This window comes from Pseudophryne corroboree, chromosome 6 (assembly GCF_028390025.1).
Source record: "Pseudophryne corroboree isolate aPseCor3 chromosome 6, aPseCor3.hap2, whole genome shotgun sequence".
Classification (NCBI taxonomy): Eukaryota; Metazoa; Chordata; class Amphibia; order Anura; family Myobatrachidae; genus Pseudophryne; species Pseudophryne corroboree.
The window spans coordinates 333,316,493-333,332,522 of NC_086449.1; the positions used below are offsets into that span (position 1 = coordinate 333,316,493).

The 16,030-nt window shown below is 49.7% G+C and overlaps 1 protein-coding gene across 4 annotated transcripts in view; it reads left to right on the forward strand.

The window, feature by feature from the left end:
• ICE2 (interactor of little elongation complex ELL subunit 2) overlaps positions 1-16,030 on the forward strand; it is a 435,266-nt gene that overhangs the window by 107,483 nt on the left and 311,753 nt on the right. For all 4 annotated transcript variants that reach the window (XM_063926398.1, XM_063926397.1, XM_063926396.1 and 1 more), the window contains one exon: positions 6,220-6,339. In XM_063926398.1, coding sequence (XP_063782468.1) covers positions 6,220-6,339 — 120 coding nt within the window. The remainder of the gene's footprint in view (positions 1-6,219; positions 6,340-16,030) is intronic.

Consider the following 16,030-nt stretch of genomic DNA (forward strand, 5'->3'; position numbering starts at 1 on the left):
CTTCGACAAGCGGAGAGTCTTCTTCGCAACCTACCGGTTCTGATTCAGTCAGACAATGTCACAGCAGTGGCTCATGTGAACCGCCAAGGCGGGACGGCGGAAGCAACCAGGATTCTTCGCTGGGCGGAAAATCACGTAAGCGCTCTGTCAGCTGTCTTCATTCCGGGAGTGGACAACTGGGAAGCAGACTTCCTCAGCAGACACTATCTCCATCCAGGAGAGTGGGGACTTCATCAAGAAGTCTTTGCAGTGATAACGGGTCTTTGGGGACTTCCTCAAATAGACATGATGGCGTCACGCCTCAACAAGAAGCTTCGGAGGTATTGTGCCAGGTCTTGGGACCCTCAGGCAGTAGCAGTAGACGCCCTGGTAACGCCATGGGTGTTCCAATCGGTCTACGTGTTTCCTCCTCTTCATCTCATCACGAAGGTGTTGAGGATTATAAGGCGAAAAAGAGTACAGACAATACTCATTGTTCCAGACTGGCCTCGAAGGGCCTGGTACTCAGATCTTCAGGAGATGCTCACTGGAGATCCCTGGCCTCTTCCTCTAAGGGAGGACCTGTTGCAGCAGGGTCCCTGCGTGTTCCAAGACTTACCGTGGTTACGTTTGATGGCATGGCGGTTGAACGCCGGATCCTAGCTGAGAAGGGGATTCCGGAGGAGGTCATCTCTACTCTAATAAAGGCTAGAAAGGAGGTGACGGTAAAACATTATCACCGTATCTGGCGAAAATATGTGTCTTGGTGTGAAACCAAGAACGCCCCTACAGAAGATTTTCATTTGAGTCGTTTTCTCCACTTCCTGCAGACAGTGGATATGGGCCTGAAATTAGGCTCTGTTAAGGTACTGATTTCGGCCCTCTCGATATTCTTTCAGAAGGAATTGGCTTCTCTTCCAGAAGTCCAGACTTTTGTAAATGGAGTGCTACACATCCAGCCTCCTTTTGTGCCTCCAGTGGCACCACAGGACCTGAACGTGGTGTTGCAGTTCCTAAAATCACACTGGTTTGAACCACTTAACAAGGTTGAGTTGAAATTTCTTACCTGGAAGGTGGTCATGTTGTTGGCCTTAGCATCTGCAAGGCGAGTGTCAGAATTGGCGGCCTTGTCTCACAAGAGCCCCTACTTGATTTTTCATGTTGATAGAGCGAAATTGAGGACACTCCCTCAATTTTTGCCTAAGGTGGTTTCTTCATTCCATTTGAACCAACCCATTGTGGTGCCTGTGGCTACGAGTGACTTGGAGGATTCCAGGTCCCTGGATGTAGTCAGGCCCTTGAGGATTTATGTAGCCAGGACGGCTAAAATTAGGAAAACAGAGGCTCTATTGTCCTGTATGCTGCCAACAAGATTGTCGCGCCTGCTTCGAAGCAGACTATTGCTCGCTGGATCTGTAACACGATTCAGCAGGCTCATTCTACGGCTGGATTGCTGTTACTGCATTCGGTTAAGGCCCATTCCACTAGGAAGGTGGGCTCTTCTTGGGCGGCTGCCCGGGGCGTCTCGGCATTACAGCTTTGCCGAGCAGCAACTTGGTCGGGGTCAAACACTTTTGCTAAATTCTACAAGTTTGATACCCTGGCTGATGAGGACCTAGCATTTGCTCAGTCGGTGCTGCAGAGTCATACGCACTCTCCCACCCGATTGGGAGCTTTGGTATAAACCCCATGGTCCTTACGGAGTCCCCAGCATCCTCTAGGACGTAAGAGAAAATAAGATTTTAAACCTACCGGTAAATCTATTTCTCCTAGTCCGTAGAGGATGCTGGGCGCCCGTCCCAGTGCGGAAACTCTGCAAGACTTGTATATAGTTATTGTAAAGCGCAACGGAATATGCTGCGCTATATAAGAAACTGTTAATAAATAAATAGTTGTTGTTTACATAAGGGTTATGTTACAGTTGGAATCGGTCTTGGACCGCTACTGTTGTTTGTTCATACTGTTAACTGGTTATGTATGTTCCAGGTTACATGGTATGATTGGTGTTGGCTGGTAGGAATCTTGCCCTTGGATTTATAAAATCCTGCCCTCGTATTGTCTATCTCCTCTGGGCACAGTTCTCTAACTGAGGTCTGGAGGAGGGGCATAGAGGGAGGAGCCAGTGCACACCCATAGGAAAAGTTCTTTTAGGTGCCCATGTCTCCTGCGGAGCCCGTCTATACCCCATGGTCCTTACGGAGTCCCCAGCATCATCTACGGACTAGGAGAAATAGATTTACCGGTAGGTTTAAAATCTTTTTCCCCCCGCCATATTCAGGATTCTGCAGGATTTCTGGTAGATTCCATGAAGGACCTGGGTTCCATGGCTGCGGGGATCTCCTCCATGTCCGTCTCGGCTCGCAGGGGTCTCTGGCTGCGCCAATGGTCTGCGGACGCGGAATCCAGGAAGAGTGTGGAGGGCCTACCCTATACAGGTCAGGCTCTCTTTGGGGAGGCGCTGGATGCGTGGATTGCCGCGGGTAAGTCTCCTTTTCTCCCCTCAGCTGCACCAGCTACGAAGAAGCCTTTTACACCAGCCACGTCACACTCCTTTCGGCCCGCGAGGTCTAGAAAGAACAAGCCTTTGCACACCTTCTTCAGAGGTGGTTGTGCCAAAGGAAAGAAACCTGCTCCCGCAGGTTCCCAAGCCCAGAAGCCCGCTTCTGATACCCCTAAGTCCTCCGCATGACGGTGGACAGCTAGGCCTGGAGGAAAGTCGGGTGGGGGCAAGACTCCGGCACTTCAGCCACGTCTGGGTGTCGTCTGGCCTGGACCCTAGATATAGTGTCCAGGGGGTGCAGACTGGAGTATCAAGATCCCCCACCTCACCGTTTCTTCAAGTCAGGCTTGCCAGCTCTGCTGGCAGACAGAACAATTCTTCTGGCGGCCATCAGAAAATTGGTGGTGTCAGAGGTCATTGTTCCAGTTCCACCTCAGCAGTGGAACGTTGGTTATTATACGAACCTTTTTGTGGTACCAAAACCGGATGGTTCGGTACGGCCTATTCTAAACTTAAAGTCTTTGAACCCTTATCTCAGGGAGTTCAAATTCAAGATGGAATCTCTGAAAGCTGTCATCTCAGGACTGACGGAGGGGGAGTTCCTGGTGTCACTGGACATCAAGGATGCTTACCTCCTTATTCCCATTTGGTCGCCGCATCAAGCATATCTCAGGTTTGCAATGTTAGACGATCCCTATCCATTCCAGGCGCTGCCGTTTGGCCTCTCCACAGCACAAAGGAGATGGCGGAGATGATGGTTCTCCTCCTCAAGCAGGGGGTGAACATAATTCCATATCTGGACAATCTCCTGATCAAGGCGTCGTCCAGGGAGAGTTTGTTGCGATCAATCGCGCTCACGACACAGCCGCTCAGGAAGCACGGTTGGATCCTGAACCTTCCAAAGTCTCATCTGGAGCCGACAAGGAGGCTGTCTTTCCTGGGAATGATCCTCGACACAGAAGTGCAGAGGGTTTTTCTCCCGGTGGAGAAAGCATTGGTGATTCAAACAATGGTCCGGGATGTCTTAAAGCCTACCCGGGTATCGGTTCATCAATGTATCCGCCTTCTGGGGAAGATGGTTGCCGCCTACGAGGCTCTGCAGTACGGCAAGTTTCATGCTCGACCTTTTCAGCTGGACCTATTGAACCAGTGGTCGGGCTCTCACCTACACATGCACAAGAGGATACGCCTGTCTCCGAAAGCCAGGATTTCACTCCTGGTGGCTACAACTTCCGCACCTTCTGGAGAGCCGAAGGTTCGGAATTCATGACTGGATCCTTTTAACCACAGATGCAAGTCTAAGAGGTTGGGGAGCAGTCGATCTGGGGGAAACCTTTCAGGGAATAAACATCCTGGAGCTAAGGGCCGTGTACAACGCCCTTCTGCGAGCAGCACACCTTCTACAGGATCGGGCTGTTCAGGTGCAGTGGGACAACGTGACCACTGTAGCCTACATAAACCGACAAGGCGGAACGAAGAACAGGGCTGCTAAGTAGACAACTGGGAAGCAGACTTCCTCAGCAGACACGATCTCCATCCAGGGGAGTGGGGCCTCCATCCGGAGGTGTTTGAGGAGGTAACCGGTTGGTGGGGGGGTTCCTCACATAGACATGATAGCCTCCCACCTCAACAAGAAGCTGGGGGAGGTACTGTTCCTGGTCAAGAGACCCTCAGGCAGTGCCGGTGGACGCACTGGTAACTCCGTGGGTGTTCCCGTCAGTGTATGTGTTCCCTCCACTTCCTCTGATTCCAAAGGTTCTTCAGCTGGTAAGAAGAACAAAGGTTCTGGCAATCCTCATTGCTCCGGACTGGCCAAAGAGAGCTTGGTATGCGGATCTACTGGATCTTCTGCTGGAAGATCCAAAGCCCTTACCTCTTCGGGAGGATCTGCTACTGCAGGGGCCGTTTGCCTATCAAGACATACCACGGCTACGTTTGACGGCATTGTGGTTGAGCGCCAGATCTTAGCTTGGAAAGGTATCCCGAGTTAAGTCATTCCTACCCTGATTCAGGCTAGGAAGGGGGTAACTTCTAAACACTACCACCGTATTTGGAAGAAATATGTTTCTTGGTGTGAATCAAGAAAATTTCCTGCAGCGGAGTTTCATCTTGGACGTTTCCTCCTTTTCTTGCAGGCGGGAGTGGATATGGGCCTGAGACTAGGATCCATCAAGGTTCAGATCTTTGCTTTGTCCATCTTTTTTCAAAAACAATTGGCTGTCCTCCCTGAGGTTCAGACCTTTTTGAAAGGGGTTCAGCACATCCAGCCTGCCTTTGTGGCGCTAACGGCACCCTGGGATCTAGATGTGGTGTTGCAGTTCCTACAATCAGCTTGGTTTGAGCCTCTACTGGAGGCTGACATCAAGTTTCTCACGTGGAAGGCGGTCACTTTGTAGGCCTTGGCTTCTGCCCGACGCGTATCGGAATTGGGTCTTTATCTTGTGAAAGCCCTTATCTGATCTTCCATGACGACAGGGCGGACCTTAGGACTCGTCCACAGTTCCTGCCTAAGGTTGTATCGGCTTTCCATATCAACCAACCTATTGTGGTGCCAGTGGCTACTGTGACTCCTCAATTGCTTCAAAGGCTTTGGATGTTGTCAGGGCTTTGAAGATCTATGTGAAGAGGACAGCTCGTCATAGAAAGACTGACTCTCTCTTTGTCCTCTACGATCCCAAGAAAATTGGGTGTCCTGCTTCTAAGCAGTCGATTTTGCGCTGGATCAGGTACACTAACCAGCTTGTGTATTCTACGGCAGGATTGCCGTGTCCGAAATCGGTTAAGGCCCACTCTACTCGTAAAGTGGGTACTTACTGGGCGGCTGCCCGGGGTGTCTCGGCTTTACAGCTTTGCCGAGCTGCTACTTGGTCTGGTTCGAACACATTTGCTAAGTTTTACCAGTTCGATACTTTGGCCTCTGATGACCTCAAGTTTGGTCAAGCAGTGTTGCAGGAGCCTCCGCGGTCTCCCTCCCGTACTGGGAGCTTTGGTACATCCCCATGGTACTAATATGGACCCCAGCATCCTCGAGGACGTAAGAGAAAATAGGATTTTAATTACCTACCGGTAAATCCTTTTCTTGTAGTCCGTAGAGGATGCTGGGCGCCCGCCCAGCGCTTCGTTTTCCTGCATTGGTTTTCTAGGTTAGTACTGCCTGGTTCCTAGGTAAGTTCTGCGTTATTTACTGTTTCAGTACTGTTTCAGCTGTTGCTGATTTTTCCGGCATGTTAGCCGGATTTGTATATTGTGTGAGCTGGTATGAATCTCGCCACTATCTGTGTAATTCCTTCTCTCGAAGTATGTTGTCTCCTCGAGCACACTTTCTAGACTGTCTGGTAGGGTGGGCATAAAGGGAGGAGCCAGCCCACACTATTAAACTCTTAAAGTGCCAATGGCTCCTGGTGGACCCGTTCTATACAGCCCATGGTACTAATATGGACCCCAGCATCCTCTACGGACTACGAGAAAAGGATTTACCGGTAGGTAATTAAAATCCTATTATCTCTATCTATATATAGACACTCACTTTTCCCAGGTAATGAAAAAAGAAAAGCCAGCACTTGCTTTTAAAGATTCCATTGCATATAGACCAGCAGCTGCAGCCCGACAGCTGTTTCAACCAGCACAGAGTGGTTTTCTTCAGGGGCTGATACAAAAATATCATATTTTATATATCTGTATATCTGTCCTCCCTGTAGCAATGCATATATATTATTAATGTTGTTGTTATTTCTTTAAAGATTTTGAAATCAAAGTTCAGCATTGAGCATGCAGAGTTTCAAAAATTTCTCCAGAATGCAGCTCGCAGCTGTGCTGAGGATTACAATGTCTTATGTACTAATGCTGCACTCTATATCCAGGTTAGTATCTCGGGCAAATGCAGGATTTCTGGAGGGAGTTTCTAAATGTTTGATTTTAGAGTGATTGTTGCCAGCCCATAAAGGATGAATAATTAGCATGGAACAAGCTATACAGAATGTAAAAGTGTTATAAGATGGCGCTCCCTTTGTTATGTAAATAAGATAAAACCTCACTGTCAACTGGTCCCAACCTTAAGTGGACAGATGACCGACCTCTATACAGTATATACAATATATCAAAACACCAAATGTTCCTGTTATTAAAGTTGAGTTCTCCTCCCAGTAATCCTTCCTTTATTCTTCTCCAAGGGCAACCTCCTGCCGTTTGTCAATACATGTGGGGATATATAAAAACATTAAAAGGAGGTGACAATATGTAGTAGGTTTGGAGTAAGTGGATATTTAAATTTCTGCAGCAGGAAACACTGGTATTCCACAGGGAATAACATCGGGTGTAGAGTTGGGTCTTGATCCGAGGCACCAACAGGCTAAAGCTTTGCCTGTCCCCAGGATGCATTGCACCGCCTCCTCTATAACCCCGCCTCCAGGCACTGGAGCTCGGTTTGTAAGTTGGTACCTGCAGAGCATGCAACTTAACAGGTGGGACTGCACTAGGCAGTCCTGAAAAGAGGTTTTTAAGAGTCTTTTTGAAGACTTCAAGGGCCTCAGCACTGTTTATGTCATTCTGACATTCTGTGCTGCTGCTCCATCACCTCCCCCAGCAGCTGGGTTCCTGGGTACTTGCAGTGGAGGCGCACCGGTCATCAGGCACACCACCGCTGACGCTCTCCAGGATCGCGTGGCTTCACATTAGGGAGGAGGTAAGAGGGTCCCCCAGGTGGGACCCGCCGGTTAATCGCGGTCCCAGGAGACGGACCGCGCTACTGGCGTGGACACTGTATTGCACAGGGACCCCACTATATCCACCAGGACAAGGGAGCACAGGTCGGATTTGCTAAAATCCGCTTGATATAGGCTCCACAGTACCCGGTGATGAGGACCAGCATAGGGGATAAGGCGCTGACCTGTAGTCTCTCCCCCAGCTCCGGGCGCCATCTACTACTGGTGTTCCCGTCCTGGAGCTGCATTTCTCTCTCCCTCACTCCCTGACAGAGATTTTGGCGCCATCTTCATTACTAGCTGGGCTGATCTCCGGGACTGCAGGTTCTCTGTCTCCTCTGTAAAGCTGCCTGTCTCATCAGCGCTGTGCATTTACAGGCACTTAAGTATTCTATGTCATTTTAGACAGTGTTGGTTAAGAACAAGTGTACTGCTATCTGAATATTTTAGTACAAGCATTCTGTGATACTCATCCAGTATCTACTGTGCATTGTTATATCTATACCCATACATATTTATATGTAGTTATACTAGTCCAGTGCAGTTTTATTGTTTATATGTAATAACGTCTGCATTGTACAGTAGATGTGACTGAGTGTGCCTGTAGCTGTTGTGTGGTATTCCAATCTCCTGTTTCAAATATTGCTATCACTATACTCTGTACCCTGAGGGGCTAGGTGCGTTAAGGTCCCATATATATATATATATATATATATATATATATATATATATATATTTCTCTAACGTCCTAGTGGATGCTGGGGACTCCGTCAGGACCATGGGGATTAGCGGCTCCGCAGGAGACAGGGCACAAAAATAAAGCTTTAGGATCAGGTGGTGTGCACTGGCTCCTCCCCCTATGACCATCCTCCAAGCCTCAGTTAGGTTTTTGTGCCCGTCCGAGCAGGGTGCAATCTAGGTGGCTCTCCTAAAGAGCTGCTTAGAAAAAGTTTTTAGGTTTTTTATTTTCAGTGAGTCCTGCTGGCAACAGGCTCACTGCATCGAGGGACTTAGGGGAGAGAAGTCAACTCACCTGCGTGCAGGATGGATTGGCTTCTTAGGCTACTGGACACCATTAGCTCCAGAGGGATCAAACACAGGCCCAGCCATGGAGTCCGGTCCCGGAGCCGCGCCGCCGACCCCCCTTGCAGATGCCGAAGATGGAAGAGGTCCAGAAGCAGGCGGCAGAAGACTTTTCAGTCTTCCTGAGGTAGCGCACAGCACTGCAGCTGTGCGCCATTGTTGTCAGCACACTTCACACAGCGGTCACGGAGGGTGCAGGGCGCTGGGGGGGCGCCCTGGGCAGCAATGTATAATACCTTTTTATGGCTAAAAAATACATCACATATAGCCCTTGAGGCTATATGGATGTATTTAACCCCTGCCAGATCTCACAAACTCCGGAGAAGAGCCCGCCGAAATAGGGGGCGGGGCTTATTCTCCTCAGCACACAGCGCCATTTTCCTGCTCAGCTCCGCTGTGAGGAAGGCTCCCAGGACTCTCCCCTGCACTGCACTACAGAAACAGGGTAAAACAGAGAGGGGGGGCACTTTTTTTGGCGATATTACTATATTTAAGCTGCTATAAGGATACAACACTTATATAGGGTTGTTCCCATATATATTATAGCGCTTGGGTGTGTGCTGGCAAACTCTCCCTCTGTCTCCCCAAAGGGCTAGTGGGGTCCTGTCTTCAATAGAGCATTCCCTGTGTGTTTGCTGTGTGTCGGTACGTGTGTGTCGACATGTATGAGGACGATGTTGGTGTGGAGGCAGAGCAATTGCCGGTAATGGTGATGTCACCCCCCAGGGAGTCGACACCGGAATGGATGGCTTTGTTTATGGAATTACGTGATAATGTCAGCACATTACAAAAATCAGTTGACGACATGAGACGGCCGGAAAACCAGTTAGTACCTGCCCAGGCGTCTCAGACACCGTCAGGGGCTGTAAAACGCCCTTTACCTCAGTCGGTCGACACAGACCCAGACACGGACACTGAATCTAGTGTCGACGGTGAAGAAACAAACGTATTTTCCAGTAGGGCCACACGTTATATGATCACGGCAATGAAGGAGGCTTTGCATATCTCTGATACTACAAGTACCACAAAAAGGGGTATTATGTGGGGGGTGAAAAAACTACCTGTAGTTTTTCCTGAATCAGAGGAATTGAATGATGTATGTGATGAAGCGTGGGTTAACCCAGATAGAAAAGTGCTAATTTCAAAAAAGTTATTGGCATTATACCCTTTCCCGCCAGAGGTTAGGGCGCGCTGGGAAACACCCCCTAAGGTGGATAAGGCGCTCACACGCTTATCAAAACAAGTGGCGTTACCGTCTCCTGATACGGCCGCCCTCAAGGATCCAGCTGATAGGAGGCTGGAAACTACCCTAAAAAGTATATACACACATACTGGTGTTATACTGCGACCAGCCATCGCCTCAGCCTGGATGTGCAGTGCTGGGGTGGTCTGGTCAGATTCCCTGACTGAAAATATTGATACCCTGGATAGGGACAGTATTTTACAGACTTTAGAGCAATTAAAGGATGCTTTTCTTTATATGCGAGATGCTCAGAGGGATATTTGCACTCTGGCATCGAGAGTAAGTGCGATGTCCATATCTGCCAGAAGAAGTTTATGGACACGACAGTGGTCAGGTGATGCGGATTCCAAACGGCATATGGAAGTATTGCCGTATAAAGGGGAGGAATTATTTGGCGTCGGTCTATCGGATTTGGTGGCCACGGCAACTGCCGGGAAATCCACCTTTTTACCTCAGACCCCCTCCCAACAGAAAAAGACACCGTCTTTTCAACCGCAGTCCTTTCGGTCCTATAAGAACAAGCGGGCAAAAGGACAGTCATATCTGCCCCGAGGCAGAGGAAAGGGTAAGAGAGGGCAGCAAGCAGCTCCTTCCCAGGAACAGAAGCCCTCCGCGGGTTCTGCAAAGCCCTCAGCATGACGCTGGGGCTTTACAAGCGGACTCAGGAACGGTGGGGGGTCGACTCAAGAATTTCAGCGCGCAGTGGGCTTGCTCACAGGTGGACCCCTGGATCCTGCAGGTAGTATCTCAGGGTTACAGGTTGGAATTTGAGAAGTCTCCCCCTCGCCGGTTCCTAAAGTCTGCTTTGCCAACGTCTCCCTCAGACAGGGCGACGGTATTGGAAGCCATTCACAAGCTGTTTTCTCAGCAGGTGATAGTCAAGGTACCCCTCCTACAACAGGAAAAGGGGTATTACTCCACGCTATTTGTGGTACCGAAGCCGGACGGCTCGGTAAGACCTATTCTAAATCTGAAATCTTTGAACCTGTACATACAAAAATTCAAGTTCAAGATGGAATTACTCAGAGCAGTGATAGCGAATCTGGAAGAAGGGGACTTTATGGTGTCCCTGGACATAAAAGATGCTTACCTGCATGTCCCAATTTGCCCTCCACATCAAGGGTACCTCAGGTTCGTGGTGCAAAACTGTCATTATCAGTTTCAGACGCTGCCGTTTGGATTGTCCACGGCACCTCGGGTCTTTACCAAGGTAATGGCCGAAATGATGATTCTTCTGCGAAGAAGAGGCGTATTAATTATCCCTTACTTGGACGATCTCCTGATAAGGGCAAGGTCCAGAGAACAGCTGGAGGACGGAGTAGCACTAACCCAAGTAGTGCTGCAACAACACGGGTGGATTCTGAATTTTCCAAAATCTCAGTTGACCCCGACAACACGTCTGCTGTTCCTGGGAATGATTCTGGACACGGTTCAGAAAAAGGTGTTTTCTCCCGGAGGAGAAAGCCAAGGAGTTATCCGAACTTGTCAGGAACCTCCTAAAACCAGGAAAAGTGTCTGTGCATCAATGCACAAGAGTCCTGGGAAAGATGGTGGCTTCTTACGAAGCAATCCCATTCGGCAGATTCCACGCACGAACTTTTCAGTGGGATCTGCTGGACAAATGGTCCGGATCGCATCTGCAGATGCATCTGCGGATAACCTTATCGCCACGGACAAGGGTGTCTCTTCTGTGGTGGTTGCAGAGTGCTCATCTGTTAGAAGGCCGCAGATTCGGCATACAGGACTGGGTCCTGGTGACCACGGATGCCAGTCTGAGAGGCTGGGGAGCGGTCACACAGGGAAGAAACTTCCAGGGAGTATGGTCAAGCCTGGAGATGTCTCTTCACATAAATATACTGGAGCTAAGAGCGATTTACAATGCTCTAAGCCTGGCAAAACCCCTGCTTCAGGGTCAGCCGGTGTTGATCCAGTCGGACAACATCACGGCAGTCGCCCACGTAAACAGACAGGGCGGCACAAGAAGCAGGAGAGCAATGGCAGAAGCTGCAAGGATTCTTCGCTGGGCGGAAGATCATGTGATAGCACTGTCAGCAGTGTTCATTCCGGGAGTGGACAACTGGGAAGCAGACTTCCTCAGCAGACACGATCTACACCCGGGAAAGTGGGGACTTCATCCAGAAGTCTTCCACATGATTGTGAACCGTTGGGAAAAACCAAAGGTGGATATGATGGCGTCTCGCCTCAACAAAAAACTGGACAGGTATTGCGCCAGGTCAAGAGACCCTCAGGCAATAGCTGTGGACGCTCTGGTAACACCGTGGGTGTTCCAGTCAGTGTATGTGTTTCCTCCTCTGCCTCTCATACCCAAAGTACTGAGAATTATGCGGCAAAGGGGAGTAAGAACGATACTCGTGGCTCCGGATTGGCCAAGAAGAACTTGGTACCCGGAACTTCAGGAGATGCTCACGGAAAATCCGTGGCCTCTACCTCTAAGACGGGACCTGATTCAGCAGGGACCGTGTCTATTCCAAGACTTACCGCGGCTGCGTTTGACGGCGTGGCGGTTGAACGCCGAATTCTAAGGGAAAAAGGCATTCCAGAAGAGGTCATTCCTACACTGGTTAAAGCCAGGAAGGAGGTGACTGCACAACATTATCACCGCATTTGGAGAAAATATGTTGCGTGGTGTGAGGCCAGGAAGGCCCCCACGGAGGAATTTCAATTGGGTCGATTCCTACATTTCCTGCAAACAGGATTGTCTATGGGCCTCAAGTTGGGGTCCATTAAGGTTCAAATTTCGGCCCTGTCGATTTTCTTCCAGAAAGAATTGGCTTCAGTTCCTGAAGTCCAGACTTTTGTAAAAGGAGTACTACATATACAGCCCCCGGTTGTGCCCCCAGTGGCTCCGTGGGACCTTAATGTAGTTTTGGATTTTCTCAAATCCCATTGGTTTGAGCCACTCAAATCGGCGGATTTGAAATATCTTACATGGAAAGTAACCATGCTACTGGCCCTGGCTTCAGCCAGGAGAGTGTCAGAATTGGCGGCTTTATCGTATAAAAGCCCATATCTGATTTTCCATTCGGACAGGGCAGAACTGCGGACGCGTCCTCATTTTCTGCCTAAGGTGGTGTCAGCGTTTCACCTGAACCAGCCTATTGTGGTGCCTGCGGCTACTAGCGATTTGGAGGATTCCAAGTTGCTGGACGTTGTCAGGGCATTGAAAATATATGTTTCAAGGACGGCTGGAGTCAGAAAATCTGACTCGCTGTTTATACTGTATGCACCCAACAAGCTGGGTGCTCCTGTTTCTAAGCAGACGATTGCTCGTTGGATTTGTAGCACAATTCAACTTGCACATTCTGTGGCAGGCCTGCCACAGCCTAAATCTGTCAAGGCCCATTCCACAAGGAAGGTGGGCTCATCCTGGGCGGCTGCCCGAGGGGTCTCGGCATTACAACTCTGCCGAGCAGCTACGTGGTCGGGGGAGAACACGTTTGTAAAATTCTACAAATTTGATACCCTGGCTAAAGAGGACCTTGAGTTCTCTCATTCGGTGCTGCAGAGTCATCCGCACTCTCCCGCCCGTTTGGGAGCTTTGGTATAATCCCCATGGTCCTGACGGAGTCCCCAGCATCCACTAGGACGTTAGAGAAAATAAGATTTTACTTACCGATAAATCTATTTCTCGTAGTCCGTAGTGGATGCTGGGCGCCCATCCCAAGTGCGGATTGTCTGCAATACTTGTACATAGTTATTGTTACAAAAAAATCGGGTTGTTCTTGTTGTGAGCCGTCTGTTCAGAGGCTCCTACGTTGTCATACTGTTAACTGGGTTCAGATCACAAGTTGTACGGTGTGATTGGTGTGGCTGGTATGAGTCTTACCCGGGATTCAAAATCCTTCCTTATTGTGTACGCTCGTCCGGGCACAGTATCCTAACTGAGGCTTGGAGGAGGGTCATAGGGGGAGGAGCCAGTGCACACCACCTGATCCTAAAGCTTTATTTTTGTGCCCTGTCTCCTGCGGAGCCGCTAATCCCCATGGTCCTGACGGAGTCCCCAGCATCCACTACGGACTACGAGAAATAGATTTATCGGTAAGTAAAATCTTATTTTATATATATATATATATATATATATATATATATATATATATATTTCTCTGATGTCCTAGTGGATGCTGGGAACTCCTAAGAAAGATTTAGGACTACCTGGTGTGCACTGGCTCCTCCCTCTATGACCCTCCTCCAGACCTCCGTTAGAATTTTGTGCCCGGCCGAGCTGGTTGCACACTAGGGGCTCTCCTGAGCTCTTAGAAAGAAAGTATATTTAGGTTTTTTATTTTCAGTGAGATCTGCTGGCAACAGACTCACTGCTTCGAGGGACTGAGGGGAGAAGAAGCGAACCTACCTGCTTGCAGCTAGCTTGGGCTTCTTAGGCTACTGGACACCATTAGCTCCAGAGGGATCGAACACATGCCCAGCCTCGGTCGTCCGGTCCCGGAGCCGCGCCGCCGTCCCCCTTGCAGAGCCAGAAGCAAGAAGAACATCCAGAAAATCGGCGGCTGAAGACTCCGGTCTTCATTAAGGTAGCGCACAGCACTGCAGCTGTGCGCCATTGCTCCCCATGCACACCTCACACTCCGGTCACTGATGGGTGCAGGGCGCTGTGGGGGGCGCCCTGGGCTGCAATATAAATACCTTAGCTTGGCAAAAAAACACATAATATAGTCAGGAAGACTATATATGTGTAAAATCCCCTGCCAGAAATATCCTGAAAAAAGCGGGAGAAGTCCGCCGTGAAGGGGGCGGGGCTATCTCCCTCAGCACACTGGCGCCATTTCCTCTCACAGCTCCGCTGGAAGGACGCTCCCCAGGCTCTCCCCTGCAGTTTCCAGGCTCAATAGGGTAAAAAAGAGAGGGGGGGCACTAAATTTAGGCGCAAATTGTGTATTATAGCAGCTATAGGGGAAAAATCACTGTGTGTAGTGGGTATCCCTGTATTATATAGCACTCTGGTGTGTGCTGGCATACTCTCTCTCTGTCTCCCCAAAGGACTTTGTGGGGTACTGTCCTCAGTCAGAGCATTCCCTGTGTGTGTGCGGTGTGTCGGTACGGCTGTGTCGACATGTTTGATGAGGAGGCTTATGTGGAGGCGGAGCAGGTGCCGATAAATGTGATGTCACCCCCTGCGGGGTCGACACCTGAATGGATGGACATGTGGAAGGAATTACGCGACAGTGTCAACTCCTTACATAAAAGGTTTGACGACATAGCAGATGTGGGACAGCCGGCTGCTCAGCCCGTGCCTGCCCAGGCGTCTCAAAAGCCGTCAGGGGCTCTAAAACGCCCACTACCTCAGATGGCAGACACAGATGTCGACACGGATACTGACTCCAGTGTCGACGAAGATGAGACTTTTGTACATTCCAATAGAGCCATTTGTTATATGATTACGGTAATGAAAAATGTGTTGCAAATTTCTGATATTACCCCAGGTACCACAAAAAAGGGTATTATGTTTGGGGAGAAAAAGCTGCCAGTGGTTTTTCCCCCATCTGATGAATTAAATGAAGTGTGTGAAGAAGCGTGGGCTTCCCCCGATAAGAAACTGGTAATTTCTAAAAAGTTACTAATGGCGTACCCTTTCCCGCCAGAGGACAGGTCACGTTGGGAGACATCCCCTAGGGTGGATAAAGCGCTCACACGTCTGTCTAAAAAGGTGGCACTACCGTCTCCGGACACGGCCGCCCTAAAGGAACCTGCGGATAGAAAGCAGGAGGCTATCCTGAAGTCTGTATATACACACTCAGGAATTATACTGAGACCGGCTATTGCTTCAGCATGGATGTGCAGTGCTGCAGCTGCGTGGTCAGATTCCCTGTCGGAAAACATTGATACCCTAGATAGGGACACTATATTGCTAACCGTGGGGCATATTAAAGACGCTGTCTTGTACATGAGAGATACACAGAGGGATATTTGCCGGCTGGCATCTAAAATAAACGCAATGTCCATTTCTGCCAGGAGAGGATTGTGGACTCGGCAGTGGACAGGAGATGCAGATTCTAAAAGGCACATGGAAGTTTTGCCTTACAAGGGTGAGGAGTTGTTTGGGGATGGTCTCTCAGACCTCGTTTCCACAGCGACAGCTGGGAAGTCAGCATTTTTACCCCATGTTCCCTCACAGCCAAAGAAAGCACCGTATTATCAGGTACAGTCTTTTCGGCCCCAGAAAGGTAAGCGGGTCAGAGGCGCGTCCTTTCTGCCCAGAGGCAGAGGTAGGGGGAAAAAGCTGCAACATACAGCCAGTTCCCATGAACAAAAGTCCTCCCCCGCTTCCTCTAAGTCCACCGCATGATGCTGGGGCTCCACAGGCGGAGCCAGGTACGGTGGGGGCCCGTCTCAAGAACTTCAGCGACCAGTGGGCTCGCTCACGGGTGGATCCCTGGATTCTACAAGTAGTATCTCAGGGGTACAAGCTGGAATTCGAGACGTCTCCCCCTCGCCGTTTCCTCAAATCTGCCTTGCCGACAGCTCCCCCGGACAGGGAGGCAGTGCTGG